Source organism: Ammodytes marinus (genome assembly GCF_949987685.1).
Source record: "Ammodytes marinus genome assembly, chromosome: 14".
Classification (NCBI taxonomy): domain Eukaryota; kingdom Metazoa; phylum Chordata; class Actinopteri; order Uranoscopiformes; family Ammodytidae; genus Ammodytes; species Ammodytes marinus.
In genome coordinates, this window is record NC_137218.1 from 24,848,383 (window position 1) to 24,869,484 (window position 21,102).

Here is a 21,102-nt window from a genome sequence, read left to right on the forward strand (position 1 = left end):
CAAGCAGAGTTCGAGGTCAGCTTTGTTACAATAGAAGCCCAACTACTGTGTGTTGTGGATCTGCTGAACTGGCAATGAACCTCTCATGGGGGGGCGGGGCAATATAAATATACTGTATCTGTAATAGGCTATTATAAACCAATATATCTGGCCAGCCTTTTTTAATGGTCCAGCCCTTATCAATGTTTAGTTAAATACAACCATAATATTATATATACACTCAACAAAAATATAAACGCAACACTTTTGTTTTTGCTCCCATTTTTCATGAGATGGACTTAAAGATCTAAAATTCATTCCAGATACACAATTGTACCATTTCTCTCAAACATTGTTCACAAATCTGTCTAAATGTGCGATAGTGAGCACTTCTGCTTTGCTGAGATAATCCATCCCACCTCACAGGTGTGCCACATCAAGATGCTGATCTGACATCATGATTAGTGCACAGATGTGCCTTAGACTGTCCACAATAAAAGGCCACCCTGAAATCATAATTGATGATGAATCACGATGCATGTGGGGGAATCTGAAAAAAAAAACAGTAACGCGTGGCTTTGTGTGTGTGTGTGTGTGTGTGTGTGTGCAATTTCCTGTGAGGTCAGCCCCAAAGGTGAGGTAAATCACAGTCCATTGCAGCAGGGTCAGGATGTGTGGGCGTCCTGATGACCTCACAAGAGTGGGAGGAATAACTTAGCTGAGAGTGTGCTATAATACAAGTAGGGCATAAAGTAAAGCAGTAAGGCTGGATGTTACAGTACACTCTTGTCTTGTGGCTCCCTCTACTGGTGCTGCTACTTCACCTAAAAATATGCCATCTGCATACTCAACACATCCACATTAGTCCGTCGCAATTTAGGCCTTAATATCAAACTCACAGACAAGTGGGATACACCTGCTGCATGTTGTTGTTGTTTTCGATGGTGGTAGTGTCCATTTTATGACTGAATGAATGAATGAAAAGTGTTTTTTTATGCCATGCCACACGGACAGCAACAACAAGACAGCGATATAATACAAGAGGAAAAGTGTAGTACATAAATCACCATTCAATATTTATAGATCTACAAAAAAAGGGCTTTTAGTAATGCATGTTTAGGGATGCAGTGAGAGATGGGAGAGGAGATTGATGGAGAAGGAGGTCCCTCAGAAGACTTGATTTTTTTGTTTTCAGTTACCAGTAGGGTAGTTCTGTCAGCATGCCCTGATTCAGACAACCTTTGGGGTCAGGCGAGCCAGCCAGGAGTTAAGAGCACAGAGTCCAGAGAAGAGAACATTTTTAACTCCCTATGTGCCCTTGTGTAGTCTGAGATCCTTAGGCAGCAGACTTTTGTTCCTTCCAGAGTTCAGGTTGAAACCAAAAGGGGACAAAGCCTTTCGGCTCTGGAAAGACCTGCCTGAGGGAATAAGCTTGGCTGAGTCAGTTTCCATGTTTATGCTTTTCCAGATTCTATTTGAACCTTCCTGTTCCATGTTTTAAAGTATTTTATTTGTTTTTTTTATATTCCTGTCTTGTCTTCCTTTTGTTTTACGGGGCATTTTAATGTATGTACATGACATGACATTTTATAGCCTTTGCTTTTAATTCATCTTTTTTTTTTATCTGTTTAGCACTTTGTCACTGCATATTTAAAAATTGTAAAAAAAAAAACATACCGGTAAATGAAGTTTAAAATTATTATTATAAACAAGACAAGACAGACGTTTGAAAGAGCGGAAGAGAGTAGGATATGAAGAGGAGTTACAGAAAGGTCACTTTGAGTTGAGTAGAGAGAGTTGAACTTTTTCATGCTGCGTACCTGACTTTTCTGTGATCTAAGTTCAATACATAAATATTAGAAACAACGCATTAACACAACTGTTACTGTTGGTTTCAAATAGTTGGAATAGATATTAAAAAGGTAATTTTACATGCACTGTATATCATTCACTTATGTAATACTCTATGATGTATGGTTAAATTAAAATCTGTGACATTCAATAAAGTCATTGCATGTTTAGAAAAAAACTGAGATCAACTCAAGGTTTCATAGAAATAAACAAATGTAAAAGAGTCCTCTGTCCATTTTCAACATTGACGTCGATCTAAGATTTATTACAAAAAATATTGAGATTTGAAATATTGAGTGAAAAGTGCTTGATGAATTTTTTAAACGATATCAGAAATGTGTTGATTTGTGCAATGCTGTGGAAATGACCACAGCATTGCACAACATTAATTGCCAAAGCAAGGGTTCTTTTTATACATTGTTATATACCATCTATGGTTCTTTTATGAACATTCAAGGCTTGATGCTAGATTTTGCATCTGTGGCAAAGTGTAATTCTCTCTCTCCACAAGATGGCAGCCTAACCTACATCAGTTCTTACTGAGCTGTGATTACTCCTTGACTTTAAATATCATTAACAACCACTGTTTCAGGTTCATCGAGTGACATACAGAAACACAGGGAGGTACAGCAGTTTGAAATGTTGAATAAATTACACAAATGTTCACATAAAAAAAAAAAATCGGTTGCTATATTTGCAGACAATAATCCAGGCAGTGTTAAAGTGACAGTGTCAAAGTAAGACACATGTGCTTTTGTTAAGCCTACATTGAAGGAACAATAGAAAAGACAAACAATAGCGAATAATTTGATTGTGCGCTGACTTTACTGATGCCCCTTTGGAACTAAAGCTAGAAAGGTCCTGTAATCCAGTAAGTATACACGAAAGCCTTAAAATCCTACAAATGACACTTGTAACCTTTGACATGGTTTGGAACAGCAAGAGTCAAACTAAATCACATAAGAAATCTGACAAATTCGGCATCATATTCAGGGATAACCAGCTGTGATTCATGGCTTCACCTCATTATTATCATACTGTGTAAATCCGAGGAGTTTAGCTTCGATGTGTCAAGTTACTATGTTCTGTTGTAGGTGACTGCTGAGCATGTAAAGAATGTAGCTCAAATGGTTCAATGTTGCCTTTTAGTTGTAGTCTGTTTTTTTTTCAGTCATGCAGACTTCATTGGACAGCTTGGATGATGTCATCCTGCATCATCAGGGGATCCAATAAGAGATATTACATTCTGGTGACTGGCAACTGGCCATGCTGCATTTTAATGAACCGGATATGTTTAGTTATCTTTTTCGCCAGACTGCAACAAGACATGTGTCTTAAATAATGATAGACAGGTAGAAACAGATTGATGTGCTGACACATATGCATGTCACCATGTTACCAAAGTATCATCCATAGAAATATTGCTTGTACACTTTCTTAACAATTATGCACAGCAATGGATCACAATAGGTCACTGTAGCTTATATCTATTGAATATATAATCAATAGGGCTGTCAAATTAACGCGTTAATTTCGATTAATTAATCACAGAAAAATTAACGCGATTAAAAAAATGAACGCAGATTAATCGCACTTCTATATTGCCCTTTGACCTGGTGCAAAAGAGGTGAGATGATAGCGGAGCTGCACCTATATCTTGCGGACACGGCCCGCACGGGATTAAAGAGTAAAGAAAGAAGCAGGGGAAAGGGGCCGAGGGCTCTATGTTATGGGCTGCTCCGGGCAAATAAACATGAAGGTAGGAATACGTCTTATGTTATTCTCGCAGTGTCTGTGCATTATTGATTTAGTGGGTGCCTAATTAACAATGTAGGTTCAAAACAGTAGGCCTATCTCTCAATCTTCCTCGTGTCTTTTGTTTGCTAGTTGCGATCGTCTCAACGGACACCCGCCCCCTCTCACTCTTCCTAGCATATGCCTGTCTTTTTTCCTCCTTTGTGTGTGTGTGTGTGTGTGTGCGTCATTTAGCCTGCTTGTTTTTTTGTGTTTTTTTTCTTTCGGCGCTAGCAGTTCCTAAATATATTTAATGTAGAAGCCTGGCTGAGGGGAGGAGACAGAAGTTACGAGAGACGCAGAGAGAGAGACGAACGGTAGCCTATAGGCCTACAGTTGTTTATAAACAGGCATAAAAGTGTCATATAAGTGTGCGATTAATTTAGATTAATTAATCACAGAGCCTGTAATTAATTAGATTATTTTTTTAATCGCTTGACAGCCCTAATAATCACAAAACAAATATCACACAGTAGCAGTAATGAGGCTAGTCTACCCTGCTATCACACAACACATTAGGGTTGGGCGGTATCCATTTTTTATTACCTGTAATCCTTCCCCATATTATACCCTGGTATACGGTATTACCTTCCCTGTATTAGGCTTCCTATTGCTACATTTTACAAGATGACATTGAACTAATCACTATGACCTTACCTCCGCCAAATACAAATGTTTACTGACAGCACTTGAACACATCACAATCTACCTTCCAAACGAGGGAAAAGAGCGCATGTCATTTTTTTTAAGGTATTTTAAGCTTTAAGCTGTCACGTGAGGCGTGGCGGGTCTAAAAACAAAAAGCTTTGTGCTTTGTTGACAAGTTCCTTAAATGACAAATAAGACCTCCATTATTAACAGGAGTTTTGTCATCACTTCAGCATCTTCAAACACAGGCATTAGTGCTGCTGCTGGACATGGACACACATACACTCTTTAGATATTTATTATAAACATGCATCAGGCATTTTTTATGACGGTATCCACAGTAAGTCAAAAAATACCTTTGCTATTTTGTAATACCCCGGTATACGGTAATAACTTAATACCTCCCAACCCTACAACGCATCAACCACACTAGAGTGCAGCTGGAACTTCACTAAGGCCACTTGAAAACATCGATAAGGTTAGCTTTGAAAGCACCCTAGATGGACAAATGAAAGCTCAAAAAAGGAAGCTTCTCAAAATGTTAACTTGGTGTATACACATAAATGCATCATGGCACCAAAATGTGTGTATACATAATTCAAAATGGAGATTTCAAACTTAAAAGGACTGCATACAAGTACCTGTACTGAATACAACAGTGTCAGTTCACCTCCTGGGCACTGCCTTAGCACCAAACTGGTCAAATTTTTGGAGCACAATCCCAAGGGGCAGTCCCCTCCTTGCTTGACATCTCTTCATACATGAATGCATGTGTATTACTCCTGTTTCTGAATGCCTATGTGTAACAACAGAGTGAGAGAAATCACTCTAGAGGGATTAATGAAGGGATTCTTTTTCTTCTAAACATAGGCTGCCGATTTCAATTTTTTTCCAATCCATTACTGTGGCTTGATGCTAACTCCCACTGGTATGATCAGTCTGCCTGGGAAGGATTCAATTAACACTGAGAGTAGATTAGAGGAAAGGATCTCTCTCAGACAGCAGAGCAGGGTGGGGACACGTCCTATTTAAAGAACCAACCAGTCGTTGTACATCAGACGATGACAGATAGGAGCTCATTCATTTATGTGTGAAGCATATGGACAGACACCAGTTAGGAGATCAGGGTCTTATGAATCCCACCATAGCTTCAATTCAACTTTCCTTATAATACATTTTAACTTCACTGTCTGGAACATGAAAGGATAATTTTATGTAACACAAGGCCAGAGAGATTGCAGTGGTGAAAAAATCGGAGTCAGCGACTTGCTGTGACTGCCTAAAAATAACTGATAATGGAATACAATTTTTGAATGATACAGACAAAAGAAAATTGAGACAGGTTCAATTGTTTTGTCATCTATTTGCCAGAGCCCTCTGAAGTGGCATTAGTTCATTCAAGTACCGTTCCATATATAAGCATAATACCCATAGACTATATAAAAGATATATTATACCATGTGTGTAGTCATGTGAAATGAGGGATAACTCATAACTCAAAGCTAACTGGGCAACATGAGCAGCTTACAGGAAAAATGCTGTGTCCATCAGAAAGATGTCAAATATACACATTGAATAGGGGGCGCCCTTAGCTCAGTTGGTAGGGCGTCCCCCCCATGGGCCTCGGCCAGCAGCGGACCCGGGTTCGATTCCAGCCCGCGGTCGTTCTCTGCATGTCACTCCCCTCTCTGCCCCATTTCAACTCTGTCTCTACACTATCAATAAAGCATAAAAAAAAAATATATATATATATATATATATATATATACACAGTATATATATATATATATATATATATATATATACACACACACACACACATTGAAGGAAAGCAGTTTCAGCTACCAAAGGTAGTCCCACCAATCTGTTTCAACACTATAGCACAATCATGTACTGCATATTAACAGTGCAAGGCTCAACTAAAGAGAGACAATGACCCACACATTTTCAGGATTGAGAATCAAGGGTACACTGTCAGGACCATAAGCAAGCACCCTTACAGTACGCGGGGCTCAGCTGTAGGAGTGACAGTTATTTAGAAACACTTCTTATAAGTAAGAAGCTAAAGCTGCGAGCAGATCAGTAAGTCCTTTCAAACTGTGCAGATGAGAGACTGAGGAGTAGCTTGGATGATGAATGGGTTAATCCACACAAGGATCCACTCTCCCTGCATTGACAGGGTTTAGCTGGTGCGCCCGCGCCACTGGCCAGATTAGACAGCACCTAATGCTTTGTAAGATGATTACATCTATTTCAGGGGGTTTCAATGGGATGTAATATGTGTTTGATTGCATGCATAGACCTATTGTTCCTCATCACTGTCAGAGGAATTGGTAAAAAAAAACATTTAGGGTCACCTTTTTTGATTGACTATTAACAAGGGTGTATAACAGCCTGTGTAAAAGGGAATTGTGTCCAGTTATACACGATCATAGAACTACAAGTCAAACTCTTAATATATCCTGATGAGAACTAATGGTCTCTGATGAACTAATGACAGGTAACTGAGTGGCTCACTCTACTGTGATCAATAATGAATCAATATTACTTTGGAATGACAAGCGTGTGGTCATTGGAAGTACATTCTGTTATGCTCAGCAGAAATAGTCCAAGATATGACTGCGTTCCTGGACAACATCTGCTGCGGGATATTATGTAAGCTTCCCAACGCAGGGAAAGATTATAAAATGTAATCCACACAATAAATGAAAAAGGAGATCTAATGGCGTTTGTGCACATGGATAATGTTTGTTATTTAGAAAACTACCTGAAAACAAAAGGACCAGGCAAGGAAGCTGAAGGAGAGTGTGTTAAGTAACTAATAGTTAATTGACAGGTAAAATAGTGTGTTAAGGTGGAATCAGCGATTCTGGAAAATGCTTGTTGCCAAAAAAAAATCCTCAAAATCAGTGAATATCTCTTCACAATCTACTATGCTACTTGTCCGTACTGTGTCTGCGCTGTGTGTTAAAGGTAAAGTAAGCGTTCTTGTTATGTTAATATAAGTGTTAAATCGCTCTTTATTCATACAGTGATCACTTTCATAATGTGCACGTTTCATAAAGCCGATTTCTCAGTCAGCAGCTCTGCATGTAATCGGCTAAAAAACTTTTTGGGGGATCCCGAAATTAATATCCCATCACAAGAGAGAACGCTACAAACCGACACCCGTCTCACTCATGGTCTCACTGCCGGTGCATGGCAGAGCGACAGATGGGTGAATGTTTATGCACCTACAATGGCGGAGCAGGTAAAAATCCTTCCCAATGTCTGTTTTGATGGTTTTTATCATGTTTTTAAATCACACTTATGGATCTGAGATGATGCTAGATAACTCGCTGCTAGAAGACCGCAGTGCATTAATGTGGTGACGTAGGGACGAGCGAGGGGACTGCTAACTACAGTAACTGACAGGAAGTTAGCTAAAAGACCCATTCCGCTTACAGCACCTTTAAGCACACACACAGTACAGACAGGTAGCGGATTGCAAGGACATTTTCACTGATTTTGAAAAAAAATATTTTGTCAATAAGCGTTCTTCAGAATCGCAGACTCCACCTTTGATATATTGAGGACCTTGTTTGTTTGGGGTTTGGTAGGTGATCTGTGAAACATTATTTTTCCCTATATAAGTGAAGCATGTGCGGTTCTGTAGACAATCAGTGACGTTATTTTCCATGTTGTGAATTGGGGTTTTGGCTGCCTTCACCACATGATTTAACCATAGAGAATTGACTATACAACATGTAGTAAAAATAAAAGTAACGGGAGAGATGTTAAAAAAACTGTTGTTTTTTTTCTGAAAAAAAAAGCAAATGCTTTTTTTAATATATATTTATATATATATATATATATCTGTGCATGCAAACACTTACACTCCATTCATAAAAATTAACATTTTAGAGGACTGTTTCACACTTTTTCAAACTTTTCAACTCATTCAAAATTTAATGATTAATTTTCAAGATTAATTCAAATTCAACTTCTTTTGAATGTCAACATTATTTAACTTTCAAATCCCAGTCATATATTATATTCTTACTTCATTATTGTAACTTTCAGCTATCCAGTTTAGCATCAGCTTTTCAGCATCCAGCATTCACACGCTATTTCTACCAGAAATGCATTTTCTAGTTTTATAATTATAATATTTTTTTAACCTCTAATTAATAATGAAGTCCCATTGACTTAAAAAAAATCTGATTAACAAGAGGGACCTGGCAGCTGAAGTTTGTTGTTTAGCCTACTGTTAATTTCAACAACTTTGGTGTAAAGAAACATTTTTCAATCCTCTCCTAGAAGACCACTTGTACATGTTTTAGATCTCTTGCTGCTCTAACATAGCTGATTACTGAGAAAATAAATGTTAGGTCATATCCCCCACCCTAGCTGCAGACATACACTGTATATTTAGGTTCTGACTCGCACACTTCTATAAATACTGCAATCTGAGGTTTGCTTAGATAAACATATTTCACACATGCACTCGAAAACAAGTTGACGACAGCAAGAAGACGTACTTTGTTTTCTCTATTTGGCTGGAGAAAAATAAATAAAAACAATGTGCGTATGATCACTTAATGAGAATAGGAAACAAGTGTCCAATTATACATTTTAGCGCATAGATACTGTAGGCACTAGGCAGTACATGATGTGTGTGTGTATATTAGCATTCATTAACCATATTTAAATATATATTGTAAGTAATGAGAAAGAGACTGCTATTACAATTATATTAGGTGTACAATAATCTTTAAAATGCAAACAGTTGCCAATAAATAAGTACATAACTAGTGTAATAATAAAACACATGATGAAGATGATACTTGCAGCGGCCCATTGGACAGATGCAGCACCTCCTCAAGGCAGTGTGGCTCATTTATAATTCACAAACTGACTGACCTCACAGTCTTTTTGACAAGTACAATTAGCATGTGGCTTGTCACTATTTGGAGTATGTTACCTCCTAATCAGATCCTGTCACACTCATACTGACCACAACACATTAGCCCAGCAGAGTACAAAGAGTCAGTCCCCATCTTAGTTGGGTTCCACTGGCAGATCGCTGTCCTACTGTATCCATCTCACTACTACCAAGTAGCTCAGCTGCTACACCAGTCCCAGCTGCAGTGTGTCAACCCTCAAGTGGCTGTCAGGCCGAGTGGTCAGCCAACTTCAACTTATCACGGATAGAGTGACAGGAGGCAACAATGTACGCCTCATTGATATACAGATTTGTGCATCTGCTATGGAATGATAGCGATGCAGATTGTGTTCAAACAAGATGCCACCTTCAGTGGAAAAACACTGGGCAGTTGAATATCTATTAACTTTGGTAGCTTGTTGGTGAAAAGTCCTAATTTAATCTAATTTTGAGTGTAGAGACAGAACACAGTTTGTTCATTTTAATCCTTAGTTATTGTTTTAGCCTTAATAAAACACTTATTAAATAAGACTTATAATCATTAAAACAACTTCACAAAATGCATTTGATAGAAGGTTGTGCTTCCATTGCATATGTTAAGACAAGCAAGTTCCAGATAATACATAATGTAATTCTTCTTTGGCATAAGAACAAGAATCAGGGGGAAATCATTTTAAGTGTCACTGTATATTAGAAATATCTTAACTTGAAGCAGAATGACACTGTGCCAAACTCCAATAGCTTTACAGAGCCAGTGTTGTAAATGTATAGTTTGTCCCACGCTGTTAACAGGTTGGATTAGTTTTTCCAACAACCTTATATGCCTTATTTCCACCAGAGAAACTCTAGACCTGACGTGGGATGTAATCCCGGCGCTGGAAACCTTAGTTTTCCCTGGTGGAGACGAGACGGTGTGGATCCTCTGGCAGCATCTGAAGTCTTCCTGCATCCACACTATTCGCACTTTACTTAGTATTACCATGTAATCACCTGGTCAATGATCAAATTCCTTCGTGATTTTCTCTACTTATGACCTCTATTGCAGTATGTCCGTCCTGGGAGAGGGATCCCTTACTCTGTCGACTCTCCCAGTAAAAACTCTTTATTCCCGGTAAAGGGTTTTTACTGGGAGTTTTTTCTCAGCCGAGTTAAGGGTGTAAGGGCAGGGTGTCATATTGTATCATATTGTATCATATATCATATTGTATGAAATGTAAAGCCCACTGAGACAAATGTATTTGTGATTTTGGGCTATACAAATAAAACTGATTTGATTTGATTTGATTTGTGTCTCCACTGCCGACAGCAGCCATACTTAGTAGGCAGGGTTTATGCCGGATGGCGATAGCCGCGGTCAGAGTTTATACAATCTATAGGTCAGAGCCGTGGAACAGCGCTGTCCGACGCAGCTACGCAACAATCGTGACACCGTAGCAGCAGGACACAGATTAATTCAATGAATAAACAAAGACCTGCACGCCGACATTCTTCCCTGAACACAATACTCTTCCCTCTTACTGAGGAGATTACACGCAGAGGTTTATCTCTTAAACAGAATTGACTCTTCTGTTGCACGGTATGCTTCTTTTGGTACCCTTCCAACTTTTAACAGTGGAAACGTAAATATATGTGCACCAAGCCGCACTGGTCAGTGTAGAAAAGGCATGAAAGGAGACATCGCAGATATCAAAGGAAACATCCAAAAAATGGCTACAGTGGATGGAGAGGATATCGATGTGTAATTAAATTCAGCGGGAAAATGGAAAGCATGTCAGTTGTGCAAGGTCAATGGATAAGGAGAATGAAAATTTGACTGTGTATTGGACTGCAGCTTAACAGACAAAAAGAAAAAAAAAAAAAAAATGCAAATTTGTGTTTTCTTCCTTTTTGTTTTCTTCCTTTTCATTTTAATTTTAATTTTTAATTTTTTATTTTAATTTTTTATTTTTTTATTTCTTTAAAACATTTTTTTTTTTTTTTTTTTTTTTATGTGATCAGTAAATGTGTATCTGATTCTGAATCTGATGAAATTGGGGGCGGGACTCGATAAGCCTTAGGCTTCTTCCGTCACCCTTCGGACAACACAAATTAAGATGTATGATGTGAAAGAGATAATTGTGTATTGTGTGGAATTGTCCGAAAGAATAATAATAAACTAGAAATGCAATTCCTGAAGAAATTGCGGTGTGAATGCTGCGCTGCTGAACTGAAGCTGATGCTGAATAAACTTCACTGCTGACTGTTGATGAAGAACGAAGGATGAATGTATCTGAATGAACAGAATTGTTGAAAAATAGAATGTTTGAGAAATGTAGAATATTTGGAAGTTTGAATGGACTTTCTAGCTGAATTGAGGAATGAATTATGACCTTGAACTATGACCTCCAAAATGTAATCAGTTCATCTTTGAGTCAGAATCAACATTTGTGCAAAATTTGAAGAAAAACCGTGGAAGCGTTCATGAGATAATGCAGTCACAAAAGGCAATGTCACAGTGACCTTGAAGTTTGAACTTTGACCTCTAAACTCTTGTGATGTCATCTCTGAGTCATACTCAACATCTGTGCAAATTTTTAAGAAAATCCGGTGAAGTCTAAAATTTGGTGTTGGAACGGGGAATCGAACCCCCAACCCTGTGTTCAGCTCAATCAGGATACTACCATGTAATGCCATGAAGGAGCTGAACATGTAAAATGTGGAATGAAGTTTATCGGATGAAAAATTACTGAGGTAACGCATCTTGAATTTTCTCCATACGCTCTCTCTCTCTCTCTGGTGTGTGTGTGTGTGTGTGTGTGTGTGTGTGTGTGTGTGTGTGTGTGTGGCTGTTGTGTGTCTGTGTGGTGTGTGTGTGTCTGTGTGGTGTGTGTGTCTGTGTGTGTGTGTGTGTGTGTGTGTGTGTCTGTGTGTGTGTGTGTGTGTGTGTGTGTCTGTGTGGTGTGTGTTTGTGTATGTGTGTGTGTGTCTCTGTGTGTGTCTCTGTGTGTGTGTGTGTGTGTGTGTGTGTTGTATGTGTGTGTGGTGTGAGTGTGTGTGTGTCTGTGTGGTGTGTGTGTGTGTGTGTGTGTGTGTGTGTGTGTGTGTGTGTGTGTGTGTGTGTGGTGTGTGTGTGTGTCTGTGTCTGTGTGTGTGTGTGTGTGTGTGTGTGTGTGTGTGTGTCTGTGTGTGTGTGTGTGTGTGTGTGTGTGTGTGGTGTGTGTGTGTGTGTGTGTGTGTGTGAGAGTCTGTGGTGTGTGTGTGGTGTGAGTGTGTTTGTGTGTGTCTGTGTGGTGTGTGTGTGTGTGTGTGTGTGTCTGTGTGTCTGTGTGGTGTGAGTGTGTGTGTGTGTGTGTGTGTGTGTCTGTGTGTCTGTGTGTGTGTGTGTGTGTGTCTGTGTGTGTGTGTGTGTGTGTGTGTGTGTGTCCCTCTCCCTCTCTATGGAGCATAAGGGATTGGAGTTTGACCTACATTAGCCAATAATGTCATCGTTGAGTCAAAGGCAGGTGCACGTTCAGGGGTCACCATGGTAACAGACAGCTAATCAGTGTCAATTGTAAACAGCTGGTAATCTACACACGTACGGCCACTTGTCTCCCCAACCAGATCACACAGACAGAGGTTTTAAATGAACGCATAAGCCCAAACTGCTTCTCATATCTCGCAAACCGTTTGTCTGACAGAAAAAATTATCGTACTTTCAGAATCAGAAGATTCCAATTAATATTCAGTGTCAAATGTGTTTCTTTAATGTAAAAACTTTTGAATTGAGAGCAATTTACGTTTAGATTTCTGGTGTTCTTTTTTATTCCCTCTCTTCCACTCTGCCACACTCTAAATATCACTAAAATTGATGTTACATGCGTCAAACATGGCTGAGTAATTTGAAAACTATGCATTTTTTTTAAAAGGTTGAATTTTAACAATGAAAGACGAAAGATAGCTGAACTGTTTCTCGAAGAAATTAATTTTGTAGGATGAATTATCAGTGAGCTTGAAGTGTTAGAAATCAGTGCAAAACGCTCAGCGTTTTGCCGATTTCCCAATGCATTCTTAATACGGATTTTGGGTGTAATAAACCTTTAAATATCTCTGAAGTTATGAATTTTATGAAAAAATAGTGAATTATGGAAATGTGCTCCCGTGCAAGACGAACATGGGACACTTTGAATCGAGTTTCTACGATGAAGTATGAACGAGTAGGAGGAATCGTAATTTTGCATGAAATATTAATTTCATAAAAAGTCGAATTTATTTGAAGTTATGGATTTTATGAAAAAAATGTTCATGAGTTATTGTTGTCTGGAATGAGCTGAACATTTAGACATAAGAATGGAGTTTCTAGGATGAATTCCCAGGGAGGAGAAGAGATTTGAAACTTTTCATAATTTTGGTTTAATTGCTTATTAATTATGAAGTTATGAATTTTTTTGAAAATTTTGAATGAAAGCAATAATGTGAAAAATGGGCTGAATATGAGGATAGTTGAAGGAAGTTTGTGGAATGAAGCATGTTGAAGATATGGCCGGGCCTGAATATGGCGGAATAATAATACGGAATAATAAATACGTAGAATATCAATGCTGTGAATGCTTTCAGCATTCACACCAATAAATAAATAAATAAATACTGTAATTCTGTGACTGTCACTTGCTATGATAATGGAATCAGTTTGTGGTCCAGTGGTTGGTTTAACTTTAGGTTAAGGAAATGAAGATTCCAAGTCCTCACAGAGAGAGGTGGTCAGAGATGAGGAGAATGACCCACAGCGCCTGAACCCAGCACTACAGCTTGACCACTGTCTGCAAGTGCACTCTAACATCAGCCCAGTGATGTAGCACATTATGACCAGGGTGGATCACAACAACATTGCTTTGGAACAAGGGAGGATTGATGTTGAGTGGGCTCACATCCAGGATGTTCTTGTAATAAAGTGCATTTACAGTATAGCCTCTACATGACCTAGCAATGGAGGAGGTGGAGGGCAGAAGTTCCTGACTTGGCATTGCACTTCTTCTTGTTATAAAACTAATCAATGGCCAAGCAGTTTGCTCAAATTACTCTATAGCAACGACTTGTTAAAAAGCTATCACTGACTAAGTACAATACTTAGCTGACAACGCTTATCCTTAATAGAGCTGTCAGTTTTTATTTGAAATGTTGCTAGAACGAGGGGAAAAAAGGACAGATTTTTTATTTGTTCATTAGGGTGTGAGTGATTCGAACAGCCAAAGAGTAAATCGCTGATTATCCCGTCAGTGGCACCCATACAGTACATATACAGAAAGACAGAGGAGATCCTGTAATGTGAAATGATGGCTGTATCTGTGTAGCGTATGAAGTAAAGTACAGACTGTCTGGAGACTCTGCCAACAGGGACAACTATGAGTTTAACCTCTGACAGATGAGCTGACTCATACCAGTTCCAGCAACACACATTCAGCAGACCCAGCAGGAGCCAAACATGCAACTGCTCTAAAGTGTTCAGTGGCTCATAGTGTTCTGTGTGTCGCTCAAGGGTTGTTTCAAAGAAGGGAAAAAGCGTATACGTAATGTGGAGGTTTGCTTTCCGTGCTACTGTTGTGCAAAAAAAAATCTATTTGTAGTGTTTTTCTGAGAACTACAAAATGAACTTGACATGGATTACCAGACGCATAATGAAATGGGTTGTGCTTCACTGACTTACCGAGGAGAGCTTCGAACAGGTTGCTTTTGAAAATGCCCGTCACCCTCTGAATGGCAGTTTTGAGCTGCTGCTCCTCCGGCTTACTCAGTTTAGTGCAGTACTCGTCCAAAAGCCCCAGGGCTCGAGCTGTGTCTGCAAAGGAAGGAAGGGGTTAAATAAAACTGGCTCTGGTGTTTTATAAGTTTGTTTTCTGCATACAATTATGTTTATCACAATCATACATCAATTTGATCAAATTTCAGTTACTTTCAAGTGTTCATTTTGCTTTGCTTAATTGACCAAACCCCATCATTATTTTACTAGTCCGACATTAGTTCTGGAATGTGTGGCTATTCTAACTGTTACAATATGTGTTGTTATGGTAGTTTCAGAGTGAAAAAAGTAAGTGGATCAGTTTACCCATAGCTGGTTCACTTTACCCCCTTGATTTTTCTGGTCTGTCTCAGTTTACCCCACAGATGGGGTAAAGTGAGCCACATGACAACTTTTTTTAAAACAATCATATTTTCACTGCCCTTTGTCTTGAGACAATTCTGCTAATGCCCATTTCTAGGAAACATCCGGAATTAATGGGAAATGTGTAAATTTGAGTGATAAATCATTTTAGCTCGCTTAGAGGAGAGCAAATGTAAAAAGTGGCTCAGATTACCCCGTTCTCCCCTATTGAGATAATTTTTTTTAAATGTAGGTGACAAAAAGCACTTCAGCTTAAAATGTATAGTTTGTTATGGAGGTGAGATGTTAGATGGGTGGGTTTACCCTCCACTACAACTCTACAGTCTGCCACCATGCTGCAGAGACAATAGCTCCTGCACACAGCTTACCAGAAAAGGATGGTGATATATGGCCAAAAGCAAGTAGACTAGTAGACAACAGAGCATTCCAGCCATGTGTGTTTGTTGGGCATGTCATTCTGGAACCATGGACATTGAAGGAGAAGTAAGCGATATTTTTTTGGTAATATACGTGTTAAATCCCTCTATATTCAGCAATCACTGATACAGGAATAGCTGATCACTAAACTGTACGTGCAGTTCTTAACATAGGACTCCCAGTCATTCAGCTTTGCAGTAATTGCCAGTTAAAATTTTGAATATCCGATCAGGAGACAGAGAGCTAAGGACCATATCACTTATTTCTCCTTTAAAGATGGAGTCAGATATTATGGAGAATTCTTGTACTTTTTGTCAATATCAGTGAATATATCTGTATGATCTGCTACCATTTACAGAGCCTACTGTGTATGCGCTGTTAACAAATCCAGTTTTAATATACAGCCTTGGCTCTGTAAATGGGTATGTAAACAAACCTGATCGAGCACCATGCCCGTTTATAGATGTGTATCAACACTGGATTTTTTTTCTCCAGCGCACACAGTAGGGATAGGTAGCGGATCGTGAGGAGATATTCACTGATTCTGACAAAAAGTGATTTTGACAACAAGCGTTCTCCAGAATCGCTGACTCCAACAGCTTCCACTCTTCTGGTTTCACTCAGATGTAGAAGCTTGCTGCAGGGATTTGCTCCCATCCAATCACAAGAGCATTATTGCAAAGGGACACTGTCATGTTGAATCATGAAGGGACAAAAAAGCTGTTGGTGAAAGTGAAAATAACACTATGGTCGGTGAGGAATGACATAAAGTCTATGTGCTGTATATTTTAAGGACAATAGACACAAAAAGGTGTAAAGATAAACTGTTAATCCCTAACTTAAAAAGGTTAGGGATTCTGGAGAACGCTCGTTGTCAAAATCAGTGAAAAACACCTCGGATGATAATCCGCTACCTGTCCCTACTGTGTGTGTGCGCTGAAAAAAAATCAAGTGTTAATACACAGCCTAGGCTCTGTACGCTGGTATGTGAACAAACAAAGCCTTGGATGTATTAAGTTAACACTGGTTTTATTTACACAGTACGGACAGGTAGAGGATCGTGAAGAGGAAATATGTGATTTTGACAACACGCGTTCTCCAGAATGGCTGACTCCACCTTTAATACCTGTGGTATTTAGTTACTCACCTTTTTTTCTGATAGGCATCGCTGACTCCTGTAAACTTGACTCTCGCTTTAAGGCTTCCAGTTCATTCTTCAGTGCATGGTCAAAGGGGGGGGGGGGGGGGAGGGGGCTTTGACATAAACGTAGCTGTACTCCAAGAGCTCAGAGATGAGAACTTGTAGCTCTCAAACTGGGAGTCCAGGGACCACCGAGGGTGCCACAAGTTCACAGGTGTCTCTGTCCCAGATGGAAGCACCAACAGTAAAAAAAAAGCTAGAAGTTCCAATAAGGTATGGACAGTGATTTGAGGGTCCTTGATGTGAGAAGAATGCACAGGAGAAACCTGGTATTAATGCATTCTGCAGGTGAGGTTGTGTCTTCCTTCTATCTGGGTCCACTTCAAAAAGGCATCCTTTAACTGAGTAGCTGGTCGACCACAGACGTGCATCATCATCATCAGCAGCAGCATCATCACAGCTGGTCCAAACAGCGTCTCAGAGACAGACAGGTTACACTTATTATTACACAACTGGACAACAACACAACAAGTCCTCACAGTTGGATGGAGAGTGGGTAGAAATGCTGGTTCAGCGAGCCATGGTGGTGATGAGTAGGAGATGCTGGTCTGGCTTAATATTCTCTGACCCAGACAGACACACAGCCCGGGTGGCGGTGTGACAGTCCTAGCACGGTATTCTGTCGGAAGAGCTGACAGTCCATACCTGAAGTTTATTTGACCTGCGCTACTACAAGCCAAAAAATAAATAAAAAAAAGCAGGATAAATGTCCACCACACTTCAAAGTGGCAAAATGAATGTCGAGTTTTAAAAGGAAATGTCCTCTGTCCAAGCGTTTTTTTTTTTTAAAACAATTTAGGAAATGTCAGCTAAAAATGTAACAGCCACTTCAGAGTTTATGTCTGAGGGTTTTTGACTTATGGAGGGGACGTGTATCCGACTCCCCATGTATGAGGCGGGTAACGACCAGTAATGAAATTAAGAAATAAAATAAAATAAACTCTTAACTGACAGTTAACGTTGCTACTGCGGCTAAAATATGAACATGCGAACATCCATGAGTTAGGTAGCATTCATGCTAAATCACCAGACGGCGGCGGTGCCAAGCGAAAAGATGCTTCACCACCAGTGCGACGCCTGGCTGTAGGAAAATACCTGCCTGCCAACTGTGGGAGAAAACGCATGGCTCTCAAATGACTCCTCCATGTATTTTCAAATTCTGTAAAATGCTGACATTCTTCGGAAATTTCCCCTGGTAAAACACAGCATTGTCCTCGAGCCGCCACATCTCTATTATTCTTTAACCAGGTGCCTTACAGTAGCATTAGCAATGTGAACTGACAGCATTACCAACAGTTTTAAGTGCCAGGAACATGCTAGCCGTACTGAGACACTTCACTTCCGGTTAAAGCCTTCAAAATAATGCACTATTTAACAAGAAGTGTAATAGTTGACACTGTTGTGCAGCTCTAGGGAAACGGCTGTTCAAATATTAAGTTTATTGAATGTCACATTTAATTTGAGGATAAGAATGTAAGCTGTATGTGTGCTATTGTCATTATCTTTATTTTACAGGGGAGTTTCATATTAATAAAGCTAAATAGGAGCTCTACCCAAGTTATTCTTAAAAAAGTAGATTTAAAAAAAAATTATTCTCTTAAATTTGTTAAATAAGAAATTGCATTTAGTTAACTACTATGATGTATTTGATAACTGTCTCTGTCACCACTGTTGAAAAAAGTTTGTCACCCATTTATTATTTGTTATTCTAGCCTATTATTATTTTTTAGTTTTCAGCCACTGGCTACCTCATTTCACGTAGCCAATATTTTACATTTTCTTTTGAACTTTCCTAACTGACTGACATTATTATTCTAAATGGGTTTAAAATATAGCCTTCGTATATTCATTTGTAATGAAGGTAGCCTGTGAGTTGAATTGTTAAAGTGATATAGGCCTAATTGCCAGGGAATAGCCTACATTATCATTATGTAGCCCATTATTTCTATCCTATAGGACTATCATGGCTTCAGAAATAGGCTATGGGGTGTGCTTTTGGCTCAGCCTCTTATAATAGGCTACGTCCATGCACATAGCCCACATAAAACGTTTTATTTTCTCAAAGTGACAAGCTCTATACTTTTATTTTGAAGAGAGACTTGCCTGGCACCAGGCTCAGTACGGTGGGCTTGACGCAGCTGTTTAACTTACCTTAGCAACGCAGGGGCTGGTCGCTGGTTAGCTGTTTCCAGTCTCGATTGATAGGATGCGACAACCAATCGTATAGTGGGATTTCTTGTCGCATCAGGGCGGATCAACCAATGAGAAAGCTTATGACCTGTGCGAAGGTGAGAGTTAAAATATTGCTGCAATAAATGTAGGCATACAGTAGCCTAGTAGAACTGTGAAAATGAAATAGTTATATAGGCTAGTTTATTCTAAACTCTGTCTGGCTGTAAGTGGCATGAAGTAAATGGAATCATTTTCATAGCCTACATGTTTTCTTTAGTTTTACAATTTTGAGGCCAAATATTTGTCGGTCTGATAGGCTGCTCTAATTTTAAAAGCTTATGTTAGTTAACATTGTTAGTTCCTTAATCCTTACATTTAAATCTAGGCCCCGGGACCGTAGAAAGTGGGAAAGCTTTTTAGGGTCCAGCAACTGTGGGGCCGTGGGTCTTTGGTGGCCAAGAAGCTGACTACGCTAAACTTTATTTTGAACCAGCCAACTTAGAAAAACAAAACAAGAATTGTATTTATTGTTACTTGAGTAAAATATATCCTATTTCATCTTGAAAACCTGAAGTTTGTGAAGTAATTCTTGCAGGCCTAACCTTCGCATGCAGTGTCAAAGGTTGGGCTGTGAAGGTCAACCAAACTAGTGTTCTATCTATTGCTATGTAGCAATAGAATCTATCAATTAGCAAGCAAATCTAATATGAAATATACTTCTCAGCGATGCCAGGAGCTGCACATTAAACGGGGTGCCAGAAAAGAAAGGAGAAGAAAAGGAACTGGCAAGGGCTTTCGACCCAAATTACAATATTTATTTTCAGTCAGCGAAAACGCTATCAGCAGCTAGCTTCGCATTCGTCTCATCACCCTTCACTGAGTTAGTCTCTCTCCAAAATAATACCTCTATGTGTTAATGTAGAAATGAGTCCATGCACACATATTAATACGAGTAGGCTAAATGATGGGTAAAAGGGGCTCATTAGACTGGACCTTTTCAGGGGCTCAGCTAATTGTATGGGCCTGTCTAGGCCTACTGCATGTTTCGGACCTGGGAGAAGGATTCATACGTTTTGCTCTTCTGAAAGTTTCTGAAAATGTTCACCAATAACAGGGGACGTTTTTATTAACTAAAATCGGGGCTCCAAAGTTTGTATGGTGTGCGGATTTTAACGCATCTTATTGGGGCAGATTTATGAGTTGTGACAATAGGCTATATTAAATAAATGAACTTGACTTGAGGAGTTACATAAGGCCTGGGAACATTCCTCTCAAGAGTTTATTTTGTCATTTGTGGCGCAACAGCAGCCTCTGCTGGTCAATGAAGAAAGAAACATCTAATAGTAGCTGGTGCTGGAGAGGACGGTAACTTGAAAAGAGTACATTTATTTAACAGCACCTAGATAAATACAATTAATACTAAATGATAATATGCTGAGCCAGCCGTTTCTTTCTGTCTTTAGAAGTCTAGAAAGATCCCTGCCACTTGATAGGGGTCTACAAGAAGCCTCAAATCTGTCACTAGAAAGAATTCATGAAGAATGTCTAGACAGGCTAAGATAAGGCCGATGACTTTGAAATACTTATACTAGTGTGCTGCTGTACTTCAGATGCAAAAAACAAGGCTGAGTGGTATAGAAAATAAAGAAATCTAAGAAGTAATTTGAATATACAGTACACGGTCAGCCATAACGTTGGAATACATTTATTAACCTCTTCTCATGAAATTATTGTGATAATGTGATTTATTCTTGATAGATAAAGTGTATTTCTTCTCAAAACTTTATTGATCAATATCATCCAAACATATCACAGTGAAAATTAAACCAAAATTAACCTTTGAAAACTGTGTATTCAGTGTTAAACAGAATTGGGGCGAGCAAGCCATGGCATCTTCTACATCCCTTGCAGCAAGAAATTCTCTCACTGCAGTTGCCCTATGTGGTTTTGCGTTGTCGTCTTGCAGCCTTAAATTGTTCCAAGCCCAACTGTATTGCC

The 21,102-nt window shown here is 39.1% G+C and overlaps 1 protein-coding gene across 2 annotated transcripts in view; it reads right to left on the bottom strand.

The window, feature by feature from the left end:
- The window catches only part of dlg2 (discs, large homolog 2), a gene marked incomplete at its 5' end in the record, with an annotated part of 170,721 nt that extends 153,824 nt beyond the window's left edge, over positions 1 to 16,897 (bottom strand). For both annotated transcript variants that reach the window (XM_080041553.1, XM_080041552.1), the window contains 2 exons: positions 14,859 to 14,990; positions 16,879 to 16,897. In XM_080041553.1, the coding sequence (XP_079897679.1) occupies positions 14,859 to 14,990; positions 16,879 to 16,897 (151 nt within the window). The remainder of the gene's footprint in view (positions 1 to 14,858; positions 14,991 to 16,878) is intronic.
- Between the last annotated feature and the right edge of the window lie 4,205 nt (positions 16,898 to 21,102).